Source organism: Aotus nancymaae, unplaced genomic scaffold (genome assembly GCF_030222135.1).
Source record: "Aotus nancymaae isolate 86718 unplaced genomic scaffold, 86718_ANA_hifiasm-v0.15.2.pri h1tg000019l, whole genome shotgun sequence".
NCBI lineage: Eukaryota > Metazoa > Chordata > Mammalia > Primates > Aotidae > Aotus > Aotus nancymaae.
Genome location: NW_026988431.1, coordinates 5665182 through 5692155, shown reverse-complemented (window position 1 = coordinate 5692155; position 26974 = coordinate 5665182). Strand labels below are relative to the sequence as shown.

At 34.3% G+C, this 26974-nt stretch overlaps 1 protein-coding gene across 4 annotated transcripts; it reads right to left on the bottom strand.

The window, feature by feature from the left end:
* Positions 1-647: 647 nt before the first annotated feature.
* AZI2 (5-azacytidine induced 2) lies at positions 648-26974 on the bottom strand. 4 transcript variants are annotated; one of them, XM_012435525.2, is made up of 9 exons: positions 26599-26974; positions 19505-19589; positions 18394-18614; positions 16592-16714; positions 16039-16138; positions 14845-14993; positions 10701-10759; positions 5192-5310; positions 648-2849 (listed from the first exon to the last, which is right to left on the bottom strand). In XM_012435525.2, the coding sequence occupies exons 3-9, from the start codon at positions 18607-18609 to the stop codon at positions 2437-2439; spliced, it is 1179 nt and encodes a 392-aa protein (XP_012290948.1). In that variant the 5' UTR covers positions 18610-18614; positions 19505-19589; positions 26599-26974; the 3' UTR covers positions 648-2436. The 4 variants fall into 4 exon arrangements, with proteins under 4 accessions (XP_012290948.1, XP_012290947.1, XP_012290946.1 ...); XM_012435524.2 differs by lacking the exon at positions 19505-19589; XM_012435523.2 differs by lacking the exons at positions 19505-19589; positions 26599-26974 and adding an exon at positions 26203-26327.

Genomic DNA, 26974 nt, shown 5'->3' with positions numbered 1-26974 from the left:
TTCATATGTGGTAACCCACGTTTTTCACCGCTTAAGATACACCTTCTCCAAGTAGACTTTCTGAGTATCAGTACTTTGTTGTCACATGATTCAGTTTTTCAAGTCTGAATTTTCCCATTTATTTTGGTTTTCTAATATTTTACATAGGCACATTCCTCCTTTTAAGAATTCAGTTCCATTTTGGCAGCAACTCAGTAAGTCTTCTTAGAGATGTACATTTTTACTTTAGCTAATAAGGGAGCAAGAGGAAGGAATAGGTGGATTTTCGTTATTTATGTTCTCTTCATTCTGTTGATTTATGGATGTACTGAATTGAATCTTATAAAAAGAAATCTAAAGATTCAAGGAGGCTCTTTGGAGCAAGTTTCAGCTAGTATGAAAGAAGTCAACATAAAACTTTCAATAGGCAACTGTTTTTGTTTTGTTTTTGAATTTTTCCTAGAGCAGAGATGATCAAGTGTACATTTTAAAACTTCTAGCTGAGTAAAAAATTTTGGGGTTAATCTTTCCTTACTAAAGAACCTTATACATATCTGCCTAGCACTTTAAACTGTTACAATCAGTCACTGACTTTTTGGTATACCTGTTTGATAGCTATCATCACTGTACTGTTTAGATGGAAAATAATTTTCTCCACTCAAAAGCAGTTGGTTTAACAAATGTCTATTATATGAATCACATTAACAACCAACAATTAGTACCAGACTTTTGAGATATATAGGCAAGGACAATATTTCACATCCACTTCAATTTCAAACAAAAATAATTTATTTTAATTAAACAATTTCTTGGTATTGTTCAAAACATTAATCAAGCAATTATCTCATAAGACTTCTTTTCTTTACAAAGGAAAATTTCCAATTTTGGTTTTAAAAAAGGCAAACCAGTAAGCTACATTAGAGATCAGATATAATATACAGCCTATGCAGCCACATGAGAAACAGTTTTTGCTGCTTTGTTATTACACAGGTAGTTGCTTCCTTCAGCTAAAGCCTGGAGTATTGTATTATTATTTGTTTTATGCATATTGGGTTTGGTTCTATTACTTGGCAGGAGATTGTATTCCCCTGAGTCAGCTGTGTTCATTGGTCAGAATAAATTCCAGCATCTGACACCAATTCCATTAATCACAGACAAGCTTGAATAAGTGTAAGATAATAGAAAGTCAAAAATATCTGGTGAATGGTGAACATTGTCTTATGTATGTATGCTATTCAGTAATACAGAAGAGATCTGAGACACTGAGTATAAGATATATGACACTCTATCAAAAATAGGATAAAGTCCTCCTACATAAAATACTTTAGCTCAGGCAAAAAGTGTATTAACCAAGTAAATCTCCACCCTGAAAGAATTTAGATAAATTTCCATTTGAAGCCATCTTTGTTATTTCCTTCTTTGTTTACAAGTAATTGGCCACTTAGAATAAGAGTGTGTGGACATTTCATGATTGGTAATATCAATACAGCCCAACATTTGATTTCTATGATTAAAACTCCTAAAGCCACTTTCTCAATAAATAGAGTATTACATTGCAACACAAGGTCTAACAATTTAGAAGCTGCTCTACCTAACAAGCAGCTGTAGACCCTTTGAAGAAAATGACTTTTTATCATTACACACATATATTTAGGTTTATATAATGGCCTACTGAAGTGGCAGATTAGGCTGAAACCTTTGTGAATGCTCCTTCTACTTCTAACTGAATGGTGTATGGAGTTACAGTCATTTGTTTACATCTCACAGTTTTTCAACTATTTCATCATTTTTTTTTCAATTAGGACTTACGTAATGTACCAGGACAAAGTTGGCTTCAATGATTATTTCACGTCTTAGAATTCAAACTGCAATTCTAAAATTTTACCAACAAAACACTAAGAAATCACTTTAAATCTTAAACATTGAAACACAGTAGCATATAAAGGTGGTATAACCTAAGCAGCTTTTATTTCATTATATTTTCCATCTTTGTGCATTGTGACAACAGAAATGTAACCTATTCGCATTGCCATTTGTTCCATTATACAATTTGAAGCAAATACACTGTTTCCTTTTATTTTTATGAACAGATATTTAGACATTTCACACACTTTGTAAAACCACATCTAAAATCTCCAATTCCATTCTTTTATTTGAGAGGCAAAATTGTACAGTTGTTATTGAAAGGAGAGTTCTCTTTTTTAAACACCTTAAGTTTACTTATTAATTAGTATAGTAGCATAGTTTGGATTCTTAGAATACAGAGCTAGAGGGTGCTCCTTCATACTGGAAAACCAACTATGTTGGTTTTTGTACATCTTGTACAGTATGTTCAAATAAAGATACTGAAGAACTCTGAAAAATTTTAATCAAAATCCCCTTTCAGTTCCTTAAATATTGGGAGAACCACTGAAAGAGATAAGTGTCCTCATGGTCAAATCATGAATCTCTTCCAAATTAATTCTTATAAAGGCAGTTTTGATTATGTTGATCCAGGTAATGCAGTGGTGGAAGGTTGGATAAAGGCAAAGTTTTACTTTTAGTTTCTCCAAATGCTGTCTCACTTGACTTAGGAGGGCTTGGAAATACCCAGGAATTGTCTTCCAGAGAATTTCTGCCATAAGAACTGTGTTCCTGAAAGCATGTACCATCATTAGGAATGGATCTCTCATTATCTGTCCATGATTGGAGGATTGCTTTCTCTGATAAAATCTTTATATCTCCTGGTAAAGGGGAAGATGCAGTATGACAAAGAGCTTTGCCATTTGGTGAGAGAGGGGGATGTCTTGTGTATGTTGCAGTAAAATTCATCAAGTGCAGTTTTGTGCTGTCTTTTCCAAGGTCTTCACTGCATCCTACAGGGGCACAGGCTAAAAAGAAAACAGACTGTCAGTTTTCATGGCATTTGTGATCATAGAATTCTATAACACTTCATTAATTTGGCTGAATTCTAAAACTGGTTATGAAATTAACATTTCCAAGTTAGTGTGATCATTGAGGCACTGTGACTAGGAGATAAATGACAAGATGATCTGAGTTTTAATCCTGGATCACCAATTTACTGACTGTGACTTTAGATATTTGTCTCTTAGCTGCTCCTGATGTCTCTTTCCTTGTCTGCAGAATGATACAGAATTCCTGTCCCACCTATGCCGAAGAGCTTTTAAAAGATGAAGAACTACATATTTTTAAAAGTTGGAAACTAATACAGTTAAAATACAAAGAAAGATCCCGTTCCTGGCTCTTACTGTGGCTGGAGAAGGGTTGCAGATGGTTCTGGGGACTAAGACAGTTCTCAAGTTTTAGCAATTTTTAGTTAAATATAATATTCCTTCGCTTAGTCAAACTCTTTGTCCATAGGCAGTCCAACAGTAAATTTTTCAGAAATAATTAATTTTGAATTGGTGAGATCCAAATGAAGTTTTTATATATCAAAGGTTTTTGTGGATAAAGTAGTTTAAATAAGTTTGTAAAATCTTGTTTCTTGTAAAACATAAATAGCAAATGTTAATGCTGCTGTGGTCACAATATATGTAAAAAAAAAAAAAAAAAAAGGCCAAAAAAAAAAGGTTTGTACAAATGCAATGGCCTAGAAAAAGACTACTTTAAAGCTATTATTTCACCACAGCCAGCACATTGGTAATACAGGCTTCTCCTCTCCCTCCAGCTCAAACTATCAGTGTGGAAAAGTAAGTTTATCCTTACCTCAAGAAAGATGGTGAAGTGTAACTACGCTTGACTTCATGTAGTTTTAGAAGAAACAAATTGAACGACATTATAAAATAAGCTCATTATTTTTCCTGGGAGGGTGGATAGGGATGGAGGAGAATCGGAACTACAGTGTTTGGCTTTGGAAAAAAGGTGATACAAAGGTCAGGAGAAAGGTGATCTAGTCTCATTTCTGTATTCCTCAAAGCACTGAGTTCTGTGGTAAGGAGTGGTGACCTTGAACCTGCCACTGTCACAGGAAATATGCTAGAAAACTTATGTTCCAAAGCACTAACAAGTATTAGCCAGGAAGGAACACAAGGATGAGCTATGTCCAAGTATGAAAAGAGCACTGCTCCTTTATTGTTCAGGTAAACAAAGCTAGATTGAAAACTCAATGCAGAATTATTCTGTGAGTTCCTTTAAAGAGAGATCTTATTTGTACCATCAACCTACAGTCTCACATATAACAGTGACCAGTGGAAAACTCAAGGACAAAGTGAACCATAAATTAAGGTAGGTTTGCTAAAACCCCATATTGTTTTCCCTGATTTATATGTAACCAACTCTCTAAAAATGACAAGGAGTTCCAAATTCAATTTTCCTTTCCAAAATGTAACACTTTTCCTCACTAATAAACACTCCTGAGAACTATTTATGACACAACCCTCTTGTGCACTCTTTAAGACAATGTGAAATATAAATAAGTAATTTTAAACTAGATGGTGATTATGTTTTATAAAAAGTTCTATCTCATTTTTAAAAAGTACATTTTAGGGCATTCAAATTTCTATCACCCAACTTTTCAGAAATATACCTGTTATGTAATACTAGGTATAAATGTACTGATTTTTCTCTAAGGTATAAAAATAGCTTTGGCAAAAGTAGCTGCTACTAGTTAACACAAAACTCAAAAAGTTCAATCAGTCAAGCAGTTAAATATGAAAGGCAAAGCAATGAAAATTTTTGTTTGGTTGAAGGGCATGAGGGGAGAACACCTAGTTTTTGATTAATCAGCTATATCCATTATGGAAAGAAAAGCTTGTAAGAAATGCAAAAAAACCAAATAATGAATCAAAGTTTGCTTTCTTTTTCAAAACAAACAACCTAAAAAGCTAGTTCTTTGGTGTATTCTGTAGCACTGGAATGAATATTTGCTTTTGGTGTCTTTTTTTTTTAAAATATATGAAGTAGCTGTGGTAAAAGGTCAACTAGAGCAAACTTAACACCTCAGCCTTATACACATAAGCAACACTTGGCTGAGAAAAGCCACAAGGGGAAAAGAATACAGTACTGAAGGAAAAACACATCAGCAACACCTTTATGTGTGAAGTTGACCAGTATGAGACTGAAGCCGAAGCAGAGAATGGGTAGGCTGCGAACATACTTTATATACTTTGGCTTATCAATCTCTCATTTGATGAGATTTTGATAAGATACGACAGCTAGTTGCTCTTCAGGCAGTTTGGCTGGAATCAGTGGTTTCCGGTAAACAGTGACTTGCCTTTCTTGATTGCAGTTCGGGTTTTCAGTTTTCTTAGTAGTTCAGCTTGTACTTGAGTCACCAGATGTAAATTAGACATTTCTCTCTTCAGTTCCCAGTATGCATGCTGCATATTATCACTGAAATAAAGGATTTTTACAATAAGTTAATACTCGTCATTCTTTTTATACACAAAAAGGAATAACTAGAAATATGCAGATCAAATTTCTGCTCCAATTAGTTTTGAGATGATATAAATTAAATAAAACAATTGAAAGATATTTAAGTAGGGAATTAATAAGTGAAGAGATCTCGAAAGAATAACACTGTCCCTCTGATATGTAGCAACTAACTGTATTATATGAAATGGTATAATAAAAATAAATATTGTAACTGATGAGAGCTTCTTGCAGGGTCTTTCTCAGAACTGCAATTTTATTTTAGGCTATAATGTGCAGCTATTAATTAGTAAGTAGTAAGGAATATGTTCTTTATTTGCATAAAGATATATTCATTCAATTATGGATTATTAATTTGTATTTATCTTTTGATTGCTTTGACACTGTGAATTGAAATGATATATCAACTGCTGAATGTATATCCAAGTCCACATTAAAATAAAATTTAGGTTTCATGCATTACATTCTTTATGTTTGACTGGGCTGTCTCATAACGTTGGTTCTAAACCAATGTGACATGACAGCATAAGACATGAAGAGCCAGATGATTTCCTGGTAAGGAAAAAGCAGCTAGAGAGGGAGGATTATATGAAACAGAAATAGAAACTTCAAAAATCCCTCCCCTATTTTTATAATTAAAAGTATTTTACCTCAATTATCTATGAATTTATAATTATTTTAAACCTCATTTTTATAGATTTTGTTTTCCATTAAACATTCATAGTTGGACAATGAGGATTTTCTTTTTTTGCTTCTTAATTGCCAACTAAGTGAATTAAAATCTTCAGCATATATTCTCATTTTGTTGTACAGGAATATCACAAAATATTAATGTAACAATAAATAATCTTATAGAATTAGAAAAATCATTATTACCCCTTAGAGATATTAGTGTAATGTTAGTAGAACAGAAATCAAACTACACAAACACATGTCACCTCATGCTTCAATTTTTGTGTTACCATAAACACTTAAACTTCAAAAGGATAACATTCTTGAAATCTAATATCTCAAATTACATAAGTAACATAGATTATATTTAATATATAAAATATAATTTTGAATTATAGTAAGGTTAAATACCTCTTTTTTTCAATGAACTTTACACTGCCTTTAAGAAAAATCTGCTTGTTTTAGTCTGTTGTAAACATCATTTGTTAAGTTGTAGTGTATTAGAAATCACAGGGCTTTTTGCAGGTTTTTAACAGGTGTCAAATAATTAGTTCACAAAAATTAACCATGTCTACTTCACCAGAAAACATCTGAGATGTTTGCTACAATGAATGTTTCACATAGGAACCTGTCTTAAGTGCGAAGGGAGTTGTTGGTTTCTTGGTATAATTCTGGGCATTCAGTATGCTTTCCGAAGAGTTACTCACATCATATAGCAGTAAGTGTAAACACTGTACATGTGCTAATTCATGCAGATAGTCATGGTATGAATAATACAGCTTAAAAATAGTTTATTACGGGTGTGAGACAATACATCAGTGCCTGTTTAAGAGAAAAGAAGAGCAAATACTCAAGACAGTTTTGAGTACTAAAATACCAAGCATGTCTAATCATTCAAGACAACTAGGCATGGAAAATAAGAGAAAGAATTCTAATAATGGTGTTTACAGTGTCTAATATGCACTTTTCAGTTCAATTTAATGAAGACTGCTTAAAACTCAGGTTAAAAACTAGGTCACTGAGTTTAATACACATTTAGTCTTCTTGTTTTTTGCTCTTAATGTCACCTGAATTTAAATCTACAGATAGACAAATGTAAAATTATTACTAAGTATAGCTCTCCCTCTTGTGGATAACAAAGTAACTGCAGTTAGTGTTTCCCACTTTACAGTTAATATTAAAGTGCTGTAATCTTCAAAATGTGTAAAAAATTATTTAAAATTCTATCTACTTGAACAAAATGTTTAACCATTATTTAAATGATACTGGAAAAGGCAAGCTATCATCCCTCAAATTTCAGTAGGCTTCCAATTAAACCTCTTATCTAGGTGTTTTGAAGACAAAGTATAGATTGTTACCCTCCTATCCTTACCTCAGTTTCCCGAGTCTATGAACTTCAGTTAAGTTTTGCTTTAAATGCCACATAAGCAAAATGCTGTATGTTATCTATAAAGAACTTATACAACTACTTCAAATATTGAAATATAACACTGAAGCTTCTCAAATGAGAATTCTAAAAAACAGATGAAGCACAAATAATGATGGTTGGGCACTTATTATACACTAGGCACTTCACCCACATTCTCACACCAACTTGGTAAAGTGGGTAACCTCATTTTACACATGAGGAAATGGGTTGAAAAGTATACTGCAGTCTGCCATGTTGCTGTTCAAAGCTGTCTTTCACTTATCCGGTCTAATGACTGATCACCGCCCTTTTGGAGTAACATTTTTCATATCCTCATCAATTACCAGGCACCTACAATACGCTGACTGCCAACACAGTCTTCTCACATCTCTGACTTTTAAATGTAATGAAACCGGCTTGCCCACAACTGCAGAAGAGGCTACATGTCCTGCTTACAAAGTATAACTGCTAAAATCTCAGTTTTCTTAGTTGATACTACACATGGAACTCTTTAATACAGAAATAAATATTCCTTGTATGAGAATAATCCACTTGAGTTTCTACTTCAACCATACATATTTTTCTTTAGCCTTTGAAAATTTACTGAACGATCACATTCCCCATTCACCATGGTAAAATTAAACTATGGGATATTCTTAGCCAAGAGTTACAGACTTAAAGTGTGTATTCTGACAACTGTGGCTCCCCGCCAAACAAGTGGCTTTCATTTTTTATTGCAAAGCTCATCAAGAATCATTTTACACTGCAACCCAAAGAAAATAAGTTATAAGAAACCATACTTACCCTTATTGTGTGTAATGCACTCTGGTTCTGATTGGCATGTTCTATTCTGACTTATTCCATGTTTTTTTAATGCTTATTATAACTCATAAAATTTTGTGTCACTAAGAAAACACAGAAGAGCTTGAAAAACACTAACCTAATCTGCATTTTCTAAACCTGAAATTTACATTTTAGGAAGTCATCGGTAATACAGTTCCACAATGCAGGTTTACAGTTGATGAGTAAAAGAAGTACAGTGACTCTACACCTAGATCTGGTTTAAAAATTGAAGCCATCAACCTAAAGCCAAAATCAAAACAGGATACCTGGCAGGACACTGTTTAAATTTCTGACAGGGCTATTACTGTTAAATGATGTTTTACACAGTGAGTATCACATAAAAGGCCTCCAGTAATTAAAAGGTTCACTCTGTCATAGGGAAACAGTATACTACCTCATTTGCCTGGCAATATGATAGAGGAAATACAAATAAGGAGAGTTCCAAAAAAGGAAGTTATCCAAATAACTGGAAAATATTCCTTAAATATATCCAAACCTTTAGTTAACGGTTTTATGGAAATATCCCTATGTAGTTTTTCCAATATAGTAAACTAATCTGTAATCTGAATTGTTCCTCTTAAAAGTGGATGATCTAACTTAAAAAAATTAACAAAACACAAGAACATAAACTGGAAATAGATGGAAATGAGGTGAAAAATACAAAACAAAACAGAATGCAGTGGAGAATGAAGCTAACATAAAAATGCATGATAAAAGTTTACCGACAGTAGGCCATAAATTTGGTTCTAAGTTTTCTAGTACATAACCAAAGAGAGAAACTTAATCAGTTTTGCAGTTCACATTATCTACGTGATACAAATGCGAACCAATTGCAAAAAAACACAAGTATATCTGAGCACTAAGAGAGCCACTGGGACATGCTGTAATTACACAATTCTTTACATACATACTGTTAGTATGGCTTTAAAACAAAGTAACTTTTAAACTGAATTTAAGGCAATTCTTTCTAAAAACTGTCCTCTGAATTGATACTGAGCTTTAAAGAACTGAAACTACACACTCTGGAACCACAATTAGAGCTTTGCAGCCTTGAAAACGGAATCATCTCCTTGGGACTTCAACTTTCCCCAAATCCTGGCACAGAGATTCTTCAATATTTTGTTAGTTATCTGATGCCTTCAAACAGGTATTTTTGTGGGGAGTCAGGTTTTCAAGAAATTCTTAGTGTATGTGATCCAAATTATGCAATCTCCCATGAATGAAAGCAGAAATTCCATTCTATAGCACATACTTCCAATGTACTATTTATATAGCCCCTGTATTTGATCTCTTCTGATTATATTTATTCATTGTCTACTTCTTTCTAAACTGATTTGAAGTGGCTTATAAAAATGACAAATACAGAAAAATAAGGGGAAACCTAGGTTGACAGGAGAAGGTAACTGACAAAGAAGATAATTTTAAGAAATAGTTTACATGGACACTGTAACACACATTTTTCAAAAAAACAACAAGTTTCCTTTCAGTAAACTTAGATAAAATTCAAAGGCATAACTGAAGTACTGTTCAAATGGCAGAGTTAAATAACTTCAACAGAGATTGTACTGCCAGCTCACATAGTCTAATAAAACAGTTACTGCTGGCACTTTATAGAAAAAGTCTGTCAACCCCTGATCTAGAAGAGTAGCTATATGTCATTGCCTCAAATTGTTTTTCCTAATTGATCATTTCTCTCAAGCAGGTTTTTGATAGGAACTGGCGTGACATGATTCACATTATTTACTTCAGTCAGTAAACCTCGGAAGCCAAATGATCAAACAATGAAGTCAGATCAGTATTTTTATTGGATGGAGGGTAACAATGTAGAGAGGCTATCTTAACATAGTAGAAACAACAATTATTAGATCACTTAAAACATAGAACTGAAGTTACTTAAGTAAAAATGATATGTATTTGAGGAAAATGGGTTGAAAAAGTATATAAACTCTGATGGCTACTTCTATTCTTATGCGAAGAGGGAATAGTCCTCAAAATTCATGCTATTCCTATGATTGTGCCACTGTACTCCAGGCTCCGCTACAGAGACCCTGTCTCAAAAAAAAGAAAAACAATTTCATTCTATCCCAAAGACTAACACTGGCCAAGTATACCCTTAAGTAAAAGGAATGTTATTGTATATACATAACGAATAATTCTTCTATGTACAAATTAAGTATTACAGAATACTTTCACATAACTAGTTCCCTAAAATCATACTAAAATACTACTGAATATTCAGAGATTTTAAGACAACCCATTTTTCCACTACTTAAATTCAAAGCTGTTGTTACATAACAATTAAATTTTGTTTTATAAATATATTGTGATCAGAGGTTACATTCAGTCATAAAAGAATCTAAGGACCTATACAAAGTGATTTATGGAAAAGGATAATGAATGTATTATTTTAATGCTGAAATGGTCATACCTTGAAATGCTTAGTTTTTGGAGATCTCTGCTCTTCAGATTGTCTTCCTGATGTGGATCCTGCCATTTGTTTTAAAAAAAGAAGTTTAAAAGTTATAACTTTTACATTTTATTTAGTCTCAGTTCTTTATTACCAGAGACATGTTTCAGGTTTGATAGAATATATCTATAACGGTAGAGCATAAAATTAGATTTTATACTCAATTTTAATAAAATACCTTCAATCTATAACAAATATCTCTAAATCACTTCCAATGGTTTAAAGTATTAATGCTTTAATTTTCTTTAAAAAAATTGCTCTCATTTTGTAAAAGAACTTGTAATCTTACAATATATTTCTAAAGACACCAATCTGAAGTCTATATTCAAAAAAGTATTACACATTTATCAAATTTCTGTCTATTTATGGTACAGCTGAATGAATTCTATGGGAAAATGGAAGTTTTTTGGTATTTTACTTTTTCGCGCTATTACCAAAAACATACCAGAATTTTAAGAGGTTACTGTTTTAAAACATCAGCATACATTCCTCCTTCCACATGGATTAAAAATGACCTGGCAAGGACATCATAAAGTCCCTAGATACTTTCAAGTTTTAGTAGTTTATTTAGGTTGCAGATATGACAAAGAATCTTCAGAAGATATTTTTAAATGGATTTAATATGTTTGAAACAACTCTGTAACACTTGTTTGCAATGCATTCTCATATAAGGGTTTGTAACAAATAAAAATGATTATCACAGGTACTAATTCTACTGGCAGAAGTGGCCAGTATAAGCTCAGAATACAAAATGTAATTTTACCATTTCTTACCAATACAATCTAAATTACATATTTTACAGTGAAACATTAAAAAGCAACATAAGGACTTCATGAGTATTCTGAACTTGAGAGTAACGTGAAAAATACCTCATCTTACAGGAGTTAAAACCTTTCTGGATCTCTGATTTTGATACTCTAACAGTTAAGTTAAATCTTAGGGAGCCCTATGGAGAGGGGAAACAGAACGGCCCACAGGACAGGGGAGGTTTGACTACTAACAAGACACGTATCCTTGGACCTTGTTTTTTCTGTTCCTTACAGGAAATGAAAGAACCTGATCAGATCAATTTCAGTATCTTTGTATCACCAATTAAAAATTTTTTTTTAAATTAGTATATACTTAGGCATATATGTTCATTGAAAACCTTCCTCGTTTTTAAAGCCAAAAATACAAGAAAATTTGACAGTTTGAGTGGAAAAATGTTTTTCCAGCTACTATCTAATAATTCACACTCTAATGTACATCAGCAGTAAACTCATAGGGACTGTATCTAGTATTTAAAAACCCTTTTCTTGGCTAGTAATTCATCTGCCATGTCCTAAAGCTGGTAATGGATCTGTTCACCAACTAGTGCCATATGATGTGGGAGTGTCATATAAGGAGAGGCCCATGGCTATGAAATCTTGGTAAACAATGTTCAAGTTATATAGGTTTCTGTACTACAGGAGAACCTTTAGTATACTACAGCACATTATGAATCTCTAACTGGGCTACTATTATTAGAGACTTTAGACATCTTTTAAAGCAACTTCATTTTACTGATCAAGTATCTCTCTTAATTCTTTGGCCCTAGAGTCTCTATTTCTCACAGGATCAATTGTTCTGAATATAAATGGCTGGAATATTGGGGAACACATGAAGTCTAAAAGGCCCATAATGGAATTGCCCCTAGAACATCACTAACATCAAATAGTAATGAACTGAGTTCCCTAACGGAATACTTAAAAAAATAAACCCCAAAACAAAAAGCACTATTATATCCATGTAGGATGCTATTACATGCTTCAGAAGGTTTTATAAAATGCTTCACTGAAAATACCATCTTAAAAAAAAAATTTCTTAATATGGCTAGAGTAATGTGAACATAAATTTCTCTCCTTGGCTTCTTCTCAGATTCCTGTATCTAAGAGGACTCTGGTCAGCAACATCATTGAAACAAGATTTGAAAGTACGCATCTCACAACATCAAGATTTCAACTTGGAACCCCTGATGAACTGATATTTCCACTCTTCCTTTCCTAGGTTCATTTTTTAATTTTAGCTGTGAACCGTTTTTACTTCACAGCCTTACCCTACCCCTAAATAAATGCCTTTGAAGGTGGGGACCATGTTGTAAATGCCTTTTCAATATTCCTCTCTTATCTCATGTTCAACTGTTAAAAGTTTCTTGTCTCTCATATTTAATTTAGTCATCAGTTAAAGAAAAGTGATTTCTAAAGTTTCTTCTACCTCTAAAAGTCTGTTTCTGTGATTTGGTCACTTAGGATAGATGAATTTAAACTAAAAGCAAATTTATTCCCTAGCACCATCTAGTGGAAAAGGGTAACTAACATATTAAGAACAGAAATTTCAACACACATAAAAACCTAAAGGCACTGCCTTTCTGGATGACTCTCATCGAGTTTTTTAAAAAAGCATTTACTTACTGAACATACTATATATTGGCCACTATGCTAACTACTTTACATACTGTAATTTAAACTTCATGAAAAAAGGTATTTAATGTCTATTTTATAGAAAATGACTTCCAAAAAGTAAAATGGTGTCCCTAATGTTACAGCTAATAAGCAACACCACAACTATGAGCTAAGTTTTCGATTTCATGGTACTGCTTCCTACAGTACAACAAACTATCCATTACGTATAAAAGCTATCAAATTATTTCTTTTCAAATAGATATAAATTCTGGCAATTAGAATTCAGAAATTCAAGGTGCAGATCTTTTCTTGTAAGCATGTCCTTTGAAAAGAGGCTTCTCAGTGGTGATGGCAACTGGGCTATGGAATAGGATGCTGAGTATCTGAAGGAATTGTGCTGTGTGGCCACAAGTTCAAACCTGGAAAATTAACTTTATTTGTCAAGTAGGAAAAAAACCACTTTGGCTCTAACAGGAGTTGACAGTAATTTTTGTAGTGTTTCCCTTTTATCAGGAATGGAGGTGCCAAAGTGAGTTCTCATTGCTCAGTTCAGAGGAATTCATTTGGTCAAGGACCAGGCAGAATGCTCTATTATACTCAGTATCTGGCTCATTCTTATCGAGTGGCCACTTCACATAAAAACTAGATTACAGAAGAAAGAAATATCAGCTCCATCTAAGAACACTTGAGATTCAGGGCACAATCTGCCAAGTAGTCAGGAAGTAGGAGATGGAGTTCCCCTTTCAAGTGGTGGCATCCCAAAGGGACAAGGAATAAAAAATACAATTCCTCAATAGTGTTAAAATGCTTTGGTAGGCAAAATGGTTGAGTGGAGAAACAATTATATACCTTAGTTGAGATACGTAAATGCATAAAATGGCTATTTGCTCCAGACTTAACTGAGCTTTTCAATTTCTTGTAATAACTATTTAAAGTCTGCATTTGGTGCAATGCTCTCACACTTCCCTGCTTCTTTATCATTTCTTGTTTTAATCTCAGCTCTGTCATGACATCTGAAAATATAGGTCCAAGCTTTTTAGAACCAGATGTAAAATACTGGGCACACAGACTCCTGGTAAGGATCTAAGAGGCAGCTTTTTTTAGTGGATGACTTCAGGCTAACCATACTCCAGCAAGTTGGTAGGTTTTTGTTATTTTTTCCAATTCTTGAATTCTCAGCTATTTGCTGGTAGTTAAAGATGCCCCAAAAGTATTAGTGTTCTGATAATAAGTAAGCTCTGTTACCTTTTCTTTGTTGGTCGTGTTTTTTTAATTCCAAAAATCGAGTTGTCCCTTATATCTAAATTAATGAAATTATTAAGTAAAATAAAATAGGACTTAAAACATGAGTTCTCTTTAAACTTTACAGAGAAAAAGATAACTTAAGGAAAATGAAGGAAAGGGAGTCTGAAAGAACAGTTATAATAAACTAATAAGCTTATTAAAAATCAACCTTTTAAAAAACCAAATTGTATAGTTTTGGAACAGACTAAAAGTGTATGGCATGTCAAATTTTAGCAGAAATGCTTAAAGAGGTAGATAAACATAATTTTTTCAAGGACTAGAATATTCTCTAAGTAATTACAATTTATGTTAACTCTGTGGTTTAACACATACTTAGTTATAAATCCTACATATGATGCACAAAGAATACTGAATTTCTCTATTTAATAATTATGTAATACCGTTTGTTTGGCTTTCTGTAGTTCTATTTTGAGATCGCTACATTCTTTCTTCATCAGTTCCAGCTCTTGTTCTAAACCATGGATCTTCAGGTCACAGCTCAACTTTTCCACCTCCCAGTTTGATGAAGGTGGATTTAAATTCCTCATCACTACAAAAAGGATGGACACTGTTATCTTTTCCTTCTACATTGATTGCAATTCTTAAAAAGGTTATTCTGGTAAAATCTAGATAATAGAAAAACTAACATAAAACATACGATCAATAGGTTGTAAAAACAGTAATTATTGATACTTTCAAAGATCTATGCTAAAGAGAATAAGAAATCTAGGTATCTTGTTTTAGAATTTCTAAAGACAACTATCCTAAAATCAAGCATATGCTAAAATTGCAGACAGATTAATATTCTGCAAAGTCAAGGTTAAGACAGTGATGAAAATAATAAACTGTGGCTAAGCTAATCATTCCATCTAGCTCTCTCAGAGTATGAAGTTTGACCAATGAGCCCAGAACATGATGTCAAAACAATTTTATCCTTAAACATTCCACTGCAGAAACTCAATACAACCGGATACTGCTTTATTCCTTACTTAGTACCTCAGTCTCTTTTGCTGCAAAAAGCCCCAACCAACTACGCTAAGAGACTGTATCTCAATCTCCTATCAAAGTCTCTCAGAGGCCCACTCTTTAGCCTGCCTCAGAATATTCATGGGAACAGGCTATTTACCCATAAGCCCCAGATCTAACTTTCTCCCCCAGTATTTTATCTGCACCTTTTAACAACCTGCAGTAAGAAAAAGAAATTGTAATGACTCCAGAGCAGTGTGTTTAACTGTGGGTAAGATGTTGGGTAAGAAAGAGAAGCCAGGACAACCAGTGGGCTAGATGTTTTGACTTCTGCTTCTTGCTTCTGGGCTTCTACTCCTTTCTTCCTCTACTTCATCACAAACTAGTCCTGAATAAAAACCATTACATTTTCTCTAAGAAAAGTGCAATATATAGCTAAGGAAAAATTAAAGGAAGTTGATATATGTGAAGGTAGAATAGAGAAATTAACATAAACATAAAAATTAAAAAAATAAGTACAGTAATTTTCTGTACTCTTAGCATGTGAGTGCAGAAAATTGTTAATGTTACAAATAAATGGAAAAATATATAAATTCTGTTAGAATATTTATAACAAGTAACTAGCATACCCTGCTGAGTTTCCACCTCTGTCCTCAGTTGGAGGAGTTCTACTTCTTTAGATTGTAGCTGTTCATTCAATACTTTCAAAGATTCAGAGTTGTCTTTATTCTAGTTAAGTAGGGAAAATGCCAAATTACATTCAATAACATCTACAGGTTGGTATTATACTGTAATTTTCAAGTAGAAAAAAAAAACCCATTCTTGTCTTTAAAAACAAGGTGAGAAAATGAACTCAGTTTCTCGGTAATCTCTTTTATTCTTTTTCCAATTTAGGATATTATTATTCACTGGTTTTTAAAAAAAAGACTAAATCTACTATGTCATCATTTTTGAAAATAAGTCAGTGGTGTTAGATGTATTTAAGTCCTAAACATCATTACATACTAAATATTTTATATAGAAATAAGTTAAAATATTATTAAAATTTCCATTTTGTCTTGAACATGTATATAAAATTTTAATTACTAAATATAAATATTTAACTTACTTCTAATATTAAACTTCTTGAAGGAGAAAATTCATTTCCAAAATACATATGTAATTATTTTCAAACCAACTTACCATTTTGTCCAGTTTGCTCTTCAAATTATCTCTATCAATGCAAACCTCTCGATATGCATGATAGGCCTTATTTACTTGTTCTCGTCCCACAGAACTTGTTTCTTCATCAAATCGAGCTATTAGCTAATGGTATGAAATTAGAAAAGAAAGCTTAAGAGAGTATTCTACAGATAAAAAATAAGTCAGTGTTCTGATGGCTCCATATCTGACTTCAATCGTAGTAGTATAGGGATAGAGCCTGGATTCATTCGGTGAGTATTTCATTTCCACACAATTAATCTTTACTGATTAAGAAAGCAAAAATGCACAGAATATTTTTTGAGCTTTCTATGCTTTTACATAACAGTATTTTATAATTCATGGTATCTGTTTTATAACATTAAATTATAACTACCTGATAAATTTTGGTGGGAAAATGAATCAGGTAGTTATGATAATTACCTGATTCATTGCACGCCTAGGCTGGAATGCAATGGGGTGATCTTGGATCACTGCAACCTCTGCTTCCCAGTTTCAAGCAATTGTCCTGCCTCAGTCTTCTGAGTATCTGGCATTACAGGTGCACACCACCACGCTCTGCTAATTTTTGTATTTTTAGTAGAGATGGGGTTTCACCACATTGGCCAGTCTGGTCTCAGACTTCTGACCTCAGGTGATCCACCTGTCTCGGCCTCCCAAAGTGCTCGGATTACAGGTGTGAGCCACCGCATGCAGCCAAGGCATACTTGACTTTTTAAGAAATAGATGTGTGTGCTAATTCATTAAATCCTTTATATTAGAGAATAGGAACTAACAGGATTGTTGGTCACAAAGTACAGAAATATTTCCAATGTTAACTATACATAAAATCCCATTTTTCTATTAAACTTTAAAACAAAGCTATGAGCTCCAAAATGTTACCTTCTCTCACTGTATCCTACAAATCTACATAATCAACATTAAAGTAAATATAATTCATATGAATACAAAGGAATTATAATTATTTTTACAACTGACTCCTTTCCTCTTAGTTCCCACCAAAATAAATCAAACTCTACCAAGCCCCATCTTCAAGTTGTTTTATATAGCATAATTCATTTCCTTGGATAATTAATTTCCATTACATAGGACAACTCATTCTTTACCCTTGGTGGTAGCTGCTCTTTGTAGAATAAAAACGCTCTGATCTGAGCTGAAAAAATATAAACTAAGATAAGTTAAAACTTTAAAACTCAAAACTAAAAGGATAACTAAAGAAGATTCCCCATACATAAGGCCAAGTAGATTGGGGCTTCATATTGAACCAGCTACTTTACTTACATATTCTATAGCAGTTAGATTTGTCACAATTATACATGGAAAGGTAAACAGAAAATATTAATTCATCAGTTAAAAGCATTATTCCTATTACATCTGTTAAAGAATAAAAGAGAAAGAATAATGAGGTAAAGATTTCAGCCCTGGTAAAGATACTATTAAACCTACTGGAACAATGTTCCAGAAGCTTCCTCCTTTGACACTTAATTTCCTTTGTTGGTATATCATTTTTTTTTTTTTTTGCCCAGTTTTGAAAATTCTGACTAAAATATATACAGCTACAAAGGTAAGTAAACCTGAAAAAGAAAGGAAAATATTTGGACTATAACTCCATGTTGTTAAATCCTCTCCTACAAATATTCATCAAGTACATAGTATGTGAAACACAGGATGGTAAGTATAACGCCCACAACCACAGAAGAGAGGACAAAAAGTATTCAAAATTGCAAATATTTTGAATTATTCCTTATGTCACAAAACACAATGAAGGTAAAAGATAAGATTACCTTTTCTTCCAAAAATCTTATTCTTTTCTTTAACAAAGAGTTCTCTTTCTCTGAATCCTTAAGTCGTTTTTTGATGTCTTCATATGCAGTGACAAGAGCAAAATGAGAAGCAACAGATTCATCTCCTGAATATATTGAAACTGGAGCCACTGTATCTCTCTTATGGGCTTTTTCATGATTCAGAATGCAGATATCATCTTCTACCAGTGCATCCATGACAGCTGTTTAAAAGAAAAAATATGAATGACAAATGTCTCACTGAATAAGTGAAAAGGAAAAGTTATAGTTAGAATAATGTAAATACTAGAACAATGTTTAAAAACCAGACTGTCTGGGTTGTATTCTAAACTCTACCATTTAGTGTCAGTCTGACTTTGCGCAAGTTGCTTAACCTCTATGCCTCAGTTTCCTTATTTATAAAGTATAAGAAATAATAGCAAATACTTCATAGATTCTTAAGAATATTAAATAAGATAGTATCTATGAAGCATTTAAAACCATAATTATTAGTACATTCTGTAAAAGTCTGAAACATCACTTTCCATTAAAACAGTCAAAATTTTAAAAAATACTTTATCCCCAAATATTTCTTCCCTTAACATTTCCACTTAGACCTATTATAACAAGTTTTATAGCTTTTCAATTTATAAATTTTCAAAAATTCTTTGAGTATAATTCATTACAACATATTAATATTATAGAACTCTGAATGCATACTCTACTATATTCTTTCCATACCAGTAATTGGTTATGTTTGTTGTATATTCAGAATAGAAGACAAATAAATTAACATTTGGGTGTCCATTATGTCCCACTATCATGCACTACATTCTTATAATATTATCTCTTTTAATCATCTAAACAATTCTATGATGTAGGTATTATCTATATTTTATAGGTAGTCTTAGAAAGTTGAATTAGCCCAGTTAAATCTAGAAGAATGTTAAGCTCTGTGAGGGCAGAGACTATGACTGTTTTTGCTCATTATTGTGTCCCCAACTCACCACTGTGTAGAAGCTGCTCAATAAATATTGATTGCTGAATGAAGAGTGGGTAGAGTAGGATTCAAATCAAACTCTGACTCTAAAACCTAAGAGAAGAAGCTAGTTACCTTCATTATTTAATGAAAAATTGACTTGCTCTGTACATCTACTTTTGCTGTTAGGTTCAGCATTACTTCTCTGGGAGTTATGTTCCTGAAAAACATGATGGAAGGAGAAACTGTGGCTAAAACCTTTTAAGACCTCCTGGGAAAAACAGGGTAAGAGGGACTTCAGATCATGCAGGAGAACCTAAAAAGTTATTTAAAATATTTTTTAGTTTAAAATAAAACACTTATTAATTACTTATAAATTACACTTAATAATTCCTGACCTAAGATATATGACATTCAGTTGATAATCTTTATTTAAGACACAGCATTCTAAATAAAGATTATCAACTGAATGTCATGTATCTTAGGTCAGTAATTATTACTAGAAAGTGAGTTTTTAAACTATCCCTTGCTTGAAATAAAATTTGGTTACTAATATCAGTCACTGTTCAAGAACATTAGATGAAGAAACTGAGGTAGGAGGAATTTAAGTACTTTTTCCAAAGTAACATAGGGCTGGGCACAGTGGCTCACGCTGTAATCCCAGCACTTTGGGAGACCGAGGTGGGCAGGTCATGAGGTCAGGAGTTTGAGACGTCCTGGCCAACATGGTGAAACTAAAACCCCATCTCTACTAAAGATACAAAACGTTAGCTGGACGTGGTGGTGCGCGCCTGTAGTCCCAGCTACTTGGGAGGCTGAAGCAGGAGAATTGCTTGAACCCAGGAGGGGGAGGTTACAGTGAGCTGAGACTGTGCCATTGCACTCCAGTCTGGGTGACAGGGCAAGCCTCCATCTCCAAAAAAACCAAAAAAAACATAGTAAGCGGAGAGTTGAGATATAAACACAGGCAATTTAATTACAGCCATATTTCAAACCCATGTTTCACTATGCCTACTTTCTTCCAAAATGTCTAATCTCCCTTCTTGTGCCAACTACTGCCTGTAACGTTCCTTTTGCTTTACTTCAAACCACATGAATACTAACAAAAGGTTAGTATTTTGCTTTTCTAATTGTACAATTAAAAACTTCCAACTGTTGTCAACTAAAGCAAGAGTTGGCAGCATCTAAGCAACTGGTATCTAGGATTGCATGAAAGGCAGATAAAAACAAATGTGTATACTACAAGTCTTGAGTAGGTGAAACCTACCTTCTAGTCAATCTTCACCAACACCAATTTAACATTTTCTAACCATACAAGACAACTCCATTCTTAAGGTACAATCTTTCCCAGTTTTTCAATAAAGTCCAAGAACAAGATTAGACTATGCTACCTACAGTATACCAAAAAAGTGGCAGATTCTCAGAATCATAATTAATTCATGCTTCTTCTGATACAAGTTGCATTTTCTCCTAATAACAAAGAGTTTACTTTTCAGTCTCTTAGTAAGAGCAAACATCATTCCAGTCATGCTCTTGCTAGCTGAAACTCTCATTATTTCCTTTCAGAAGAAAAATACAGGTTATTCTCATGTTGCAAATTGAAAGTATGCATATATATCTCCATAGAAGACTCTTACACACACACCCCTTAAAAGTAGAAGTAAAATAAGCATAGATGGTTAGGTAAGTGGTAGAATAAAGTCTAGTTTAAGGAGAGGTAAAATTGTGCCCATACTAGACATTTGACTTAAATAATTTAATAATCACCCAATGGGCAGGATTTATTTGATGTGTATTTTTTCTAAAGACAGCTGAAAACAAGAAATAACAAACTGCCCTACAAAGTCAAAAACAGATATCCTGCGGTTTATGTATTTTAAGGATCAGGGCTCATGCACTTTTGTTTTACGCAAAGTTCTAATTAGCTCAGCTGTGATTTATTTGTTCATTTTTATCATGAAACAATCATTTACACAGCAAGGAAAATCCAGAGTGAGAGGCAGAGTTATGCAGAAAAAATATTATTATACCATAAAGGTAGGCAATACATTTGAAACAATACAAAAGGCTATGGAAGGTCTGAGGGATGGGGAGAAGAAGTGGTTTTCACAGAAGATACCACAAAAGAGCAATTGTCTCTTAACACTGTACCTTTAAATGAAGATGGTTATTTTCATTGTATTGTACTTATTGTACTTACACCTTTAGAGTTTGCTAACTTCCAGCAGAAGGAACAAGTTCAGAGATCTAAGTGTGGGGAGATAGGTTGAGAAGGGGAGTGGCAGGAGATGAGATTAAAAAAACAGAATAGAGACAAACTGAGATGGTCCTTCCTGATAGAGACACTATGGATTTTGGTGCTTATTCTGTTGATTTAAAAAAAAAAATAGGCCTGCACATGATTAAAGGGTATGAATACTTACATGTGTTGATTTTTTTAAAAATTCACAACCAGATAACTACTTAGCATTATGCTAAATGTTTACAAACATTATCCCATTTAATTCTGAAGACTGTCCTATGAGGTACAAAATCTTATCAAACTCATCTCACAGATGAGAAACTGGGACCTGGAAAGGTAATGAAGCTCAGCCAGGATCACATAATTAGCGTGAAACAGGACTCGGATTTTAGAGCCTGAGCTATTAATATTTTCCCCTCCCTAATGAATCTTTTACAAAACCTTACACTCCTACAAAACCAAGAACCCCTCAGAAGGCTTACAAAAGTACTTTATATGGAAGGGAGTATATTGATATAATAATGTCACTTTTTTTTTTTGAGACCGAGCCCCAATCTGTCTCCAGGCTGGAGTGCAGTGGCGTGATCTTGGCTCACGGCAACCTCCACCTCCTGGGTTCAAGTGATTCTCCTGCTTCAGCCTCGCGAGTAGTTGGGACTACCGGTGCGTACCACTATACCAAGCTACTTTTTTTGTATTTTTAATACAGACGGGCTTTCACCATGTTGGCCAGGATGGTGTCGATATCCCGACCTTGTGATCTGTCCTTTTCTGCCTCCCAAAGTGCTCGGATTACAGGCATAAGCCACAATGCCCAGCCAATAATGTCATATTTTATACAACATGATAGCTGGTCATTTTTAAGACAATATGAGTAGTCAGACTGGTTTACCTATTGATATCTGGTGCCATTTTATTTGTAAATCAAAAGTTGCATATATCTTGTCTCTGTAAGAAGACAATGGCATAAAAAGATTTTTTCGTTTTATACCATTATTCTATACTATAAACATTACTTAGAATATGCCGAAAAGCAGCATCAAATTGCTTATCTGTCCTAAAAGTTATGTTAAGAAATAGCCACATATTAAAGCATACAATCTGCTAGCACCACAGATATGTATCAACTTTTATTAAGTTCTAAAATAACTGTCATTTAAATTTGATATAAAATGGATAATTAAAATTTTAATTTCTATCTCTGCAAAAATAAATATGAAATCACAAGTATGAGAATATTAATACTTATTGTATTAGTCTGTACAAACCAGACTTCTGGAGAGTAAAAGCTACAGGGCCAGGGAAAGTGAGATCTTAAAAAGGAAACAATACAAGGCAGATATCCCATTATATTTATTAATATAATGAAAGGAAAACTGTTAGCAAAGTAACAAAGTAGGCTATGTGTAGCCTTTGGTTTTATTGCTATGCAAACATCCTTCATAAAACGTATTTCTACAGAGAAGTAAAGGGAGCTGTGGTAATCTGCCTCATAATAAAGATTCAGCTTTATACATTTTAGTTGCGATGAAATGGCTGTGTGTGTGTATACAAATCAGTTGGCCCATGAAGCCTGATCTTCTAGATAAATGGTAATAGTGTAACTGGCTATTATTCTGTTTGACAAACTAGACCAAGCTAGTTATACCATTTAACATTTGGAGACACTTAACATTATGTCGTTTTGTTATCACAATTTAAATTTTCTTAAAATAATAAACCTGTTTTCATTACTATCCTTGAACATTCGCAGGCATGGTCAGTTCTATGTTATGAATTAGTAAACACCCTTTAACTTTTGCATTAAGATTTTACTTTTAATATTACAGAAAGTAATTTCACATTCATCATTTCATCACAATATAATGGGGGGGTTAAATAAAACGTAGTCATGCAAATATTTCATATATTTAGCAATTAAATTTTGTTTCCCTTTAGAGGTTTGCTTAAATATAAAAAGAGAATTAGAAAAGACTGAGGTAAACGCTGTTGACAATTATTTTTGAGAACAATGAAATTCCCAAGAATAATAATGGAGAAAGGGCACGATTTGTCAGATAAAGTAGGTAGGAATGAGAACAGCAGTACCTGGAGCTTGGGGAGAAACACAGGAAAAAATAAGATTCAAACATTATTTATTAGAATTATTTTAGAGGATCTTAAATTTTAGCCTTCATCATTGCAATCAACACTGAGAGAGCTTTCAGTTGTTCATTGCCACATGTATCAAGGTTTGGGATACTAGAAAACGTATCTGCTGATATCAGACTGGTCTTCTAGGAATAAATATAATTATGCTATCACATTTCATCTTTATATCTGCCATTTATTGATCACTTAACATATGCCAGTCATTAACGCTTTCACATGTGTTTTTCTACCACTTAGCTAAGTACTATTATCCAAAGTTATGAACGAAGTCTTAGAAAAGTTAAATACCTTACCTATAGCTACACAACTAATCAGTGGCAAAGCTGAGATGTGAACCCAAATAAGCTGTCTTCTACGTCAATGCTCTTAATACAACATTTGGAGAGGCAATACAAAAGGGATTCTGGTTATCCTAAGAAGAATATAGACAAGGAATAACTATGTCAAAAAGAACACTAGCCCAGGATTCAGAAACACAGATTCTAGCCTAGGATTTACTACCCTGATTATAGTTTAGTTCACTTTACCGCTCCAGATCGAAATTTTTCCATCTGTAGAATCACAGGGTTAGACTGCATCACTAAGATGCCACCTTACTAAACTGTGAAGGCAAAAGTTTAATATGAATACAGAATAATGGCAACCTAAACAGAGAGAAGGGAATTCACATTTATGCCAGGAACTGCCTAAAACGTATAGTACACACATTATCTCAAGTCCACACCAAATTTGGCTAGAAAGGTATTGGCACCACGATAAATGAGGAAACTGAGGCTCAAAGAGGCGAGGTAAACTGCCGATATTCACACCAGCAGTATGTGACATAACTGAAGTTTGAATCAAGGCCTATATGGTAGATTCTGTATTCTATATTGCCTCTTGAAGTAAATCATATTTAGAATTTTCATCACCTTTCTACCTCCGAAAAGCTAGGATATTCCCATACCCATTTCGTACAATCAGTCAAAATACCATGGAGCAAGGATTAAGGCTTATGAAGATGAACAGACCAATGCTTACTTCTCTTTCTCTGTCTGTAATCAAACAGGTGCAGAATAGCCTAACTAGTTTATAAAGAAGAGTCATCAAGTACCTCTTTTCAAGACATCATCGCTTAGTCTGTGTACATTAGCAATAAAATGCCCTGTAATTCAATAAATGTCCAAAGATGTACACAGCATTAGATATATAATAAGAAGAAAAACTTCAACTTAATTTTCATGACCCTCACTGAGTTATCCAACAAACTGCTTTAGTCTAGAAATGAGTTTGCATTGCCACGGAAACACAGGGCTCTTCCAGAGTTAGCACAGGTATGAAGAGAAGTCTACTTTTCATTCCTTTCATACAGTAATAGCTCTAATGCAACTGGGCACCTACCATACATTCAATGTTACTGGTGTTATTGATAATTACTTTCTAACAGTGATAAGACAACTATACTTGGATTCTGAATATAAGTTCAGTAAAAAAGAAAAAAGATTGGTTCTATTACTTCATGGATTACAAAAAAAACTTCATCATTTTACTTAATAATCAGGACAAGGACCTGAATTGGTAATAGTAGGCAAGTGTTTATGGTACACCAAGCAGTGTGCTTCACCTTTTAGAGAAACGATCTTATTTGTTCTTCATAAGGATTCAGTAAATCTATGTAATACCTCTGAGGTTGTAAAGAAGCTCCTCATATTACAGGTGGAGAAACTGAGACATAAAAACATTAGAAAGTAGAGGAGCCAGAAGTGAAAATCAGGCAGCTGACTCCAGAGCCAGCATAACTCTCAGAAACTATGCTTTGGTGCCTTAGAGTATGTATTACCCCCATTTCAGAGATAAGGAAAATGAGGAAGTAGTTTAGCCTCTTACTCACTGTCAAGTGTGGAAAAATCTGCATTCAGATACTGGTGTTCTGACCTAATCCAGCGTCATTTCTCATTATGTTATGCTGTCCCTTTAATACTAAAACCTTCTATTTGCATATGATGTCTCACTTACAAACAATATCACATTAAAATTTTGTAAATATCCTGTAAAGGATGCACTGCTCTCAATTTACAGATGATGGAATGATCACAAGATTGAGCAATGAGATAAGGCGTTTTTAGAGAAACGAAATTGTGCCTTGAGATCTTGCTCAACCCAATTTGAAATTCCAAACTGAAAACCAAAATATCTTCTATACTTAAGGAGCAAGGGTCAATTTTAATCCTGGTATATCTGTCCTTGATCCCCTTAACAAATTTGCATTACGTCCGGGAGCAACTGAAGGTTTGATTTGTATCGGAGTTTTCGTGGGCATTTTGTCGCTTTCGAGTACTGGGGTTTCTTGTGTATAGAGGGTGTTAGCCTACCTTGCACGTTAGTAGTAGTCACTCAACAAATAGCTGAAGGCTGGACTGAAAACCATATACAAGTTAGACATTGGAGAAACGACGAATACCTGTTAGCTCTCGATCAAGTGCAGGAGGTCGATATTCACTACTCAGATGCCCAGAGAGTACCGTCCTAGACACATGTCCCTCTTTTCTCTCCATACAGATGTAGTCCCAATGAATGAAAAAAAAACTGAAGGCGCCCCAGTAAGTCAGAGTACGGAAAGAAAAGGAGCAATTAGCTAAGTAAAGTGAATAACCAAGAAGGGCCTGGACAGCTGGGGTGTAGGGGTAACAGGGGAAAGAAAGGGATGCCCAGGAGTGGGCCGCTCCCTAGTCAAAGTAGGGGGCGCGGGAGGGAGTGAGAAAAATGACGTGTCTCTTCCGACCCGCAACAGCAGCGGAGGTTGGCCGCGGCACTGCCCGCATCCCTATCCTCCGCCCGGCCCTGGCGAGTCACTCACCCAGAAGCCAGGCTACGTAGGGCCGCCCCCAAGGCTGCCGAGTTTCGATTCCTTAGTGTTTGGAAACGGACCGAAAACAAACCGGGTCGCCAGGGGTCACCATGGGCTTCCGGTTTCTTCGATGACACCGCCGCTTCCACAGCGAAGGGAGCTGCTCAGGGTGCGCCGCGGAGGGAATCCCATGTCTTCTGACTCGGCAGGAGCCCTGGACGTTCTGGAAGGAGGGGCGAGAGGAGGCAGGAGGAGCCCGGCAGATGCAGGAGAAGGCCTGTTACCCAGCAATACGCGCGCGATACCCAGGCCCGCCGTCGGGACCAGCACGGGCCGGAGGGAGGGGAAGCGCTGCAGCTACGAACTGAAAGGGTGGATCAGCTCT

Coding starts and splice junctions, on each gene's coding strand:
- AZI2 (XM_012435523.2), bottom strand. CDS start 26,296: ATGGAGAGAAAAGAGGGACATGTGTCTAGGACGGTACTCTCTGGGCAT. Junction 16,139..16,591: donor AGAGCAAACTGGACAAAATG/GTAAGTTGGTTT, acceptor CTACTTAACTAG/AATAAAGACAACTCTGAATC. Junction 14,994..16,038: donor AGAGGTGGAAACTCAGCAGG/GTATGCTAGTTA, acceptor TCCTTTTTGTAG/TGATGAGGAATTTAAATCCA.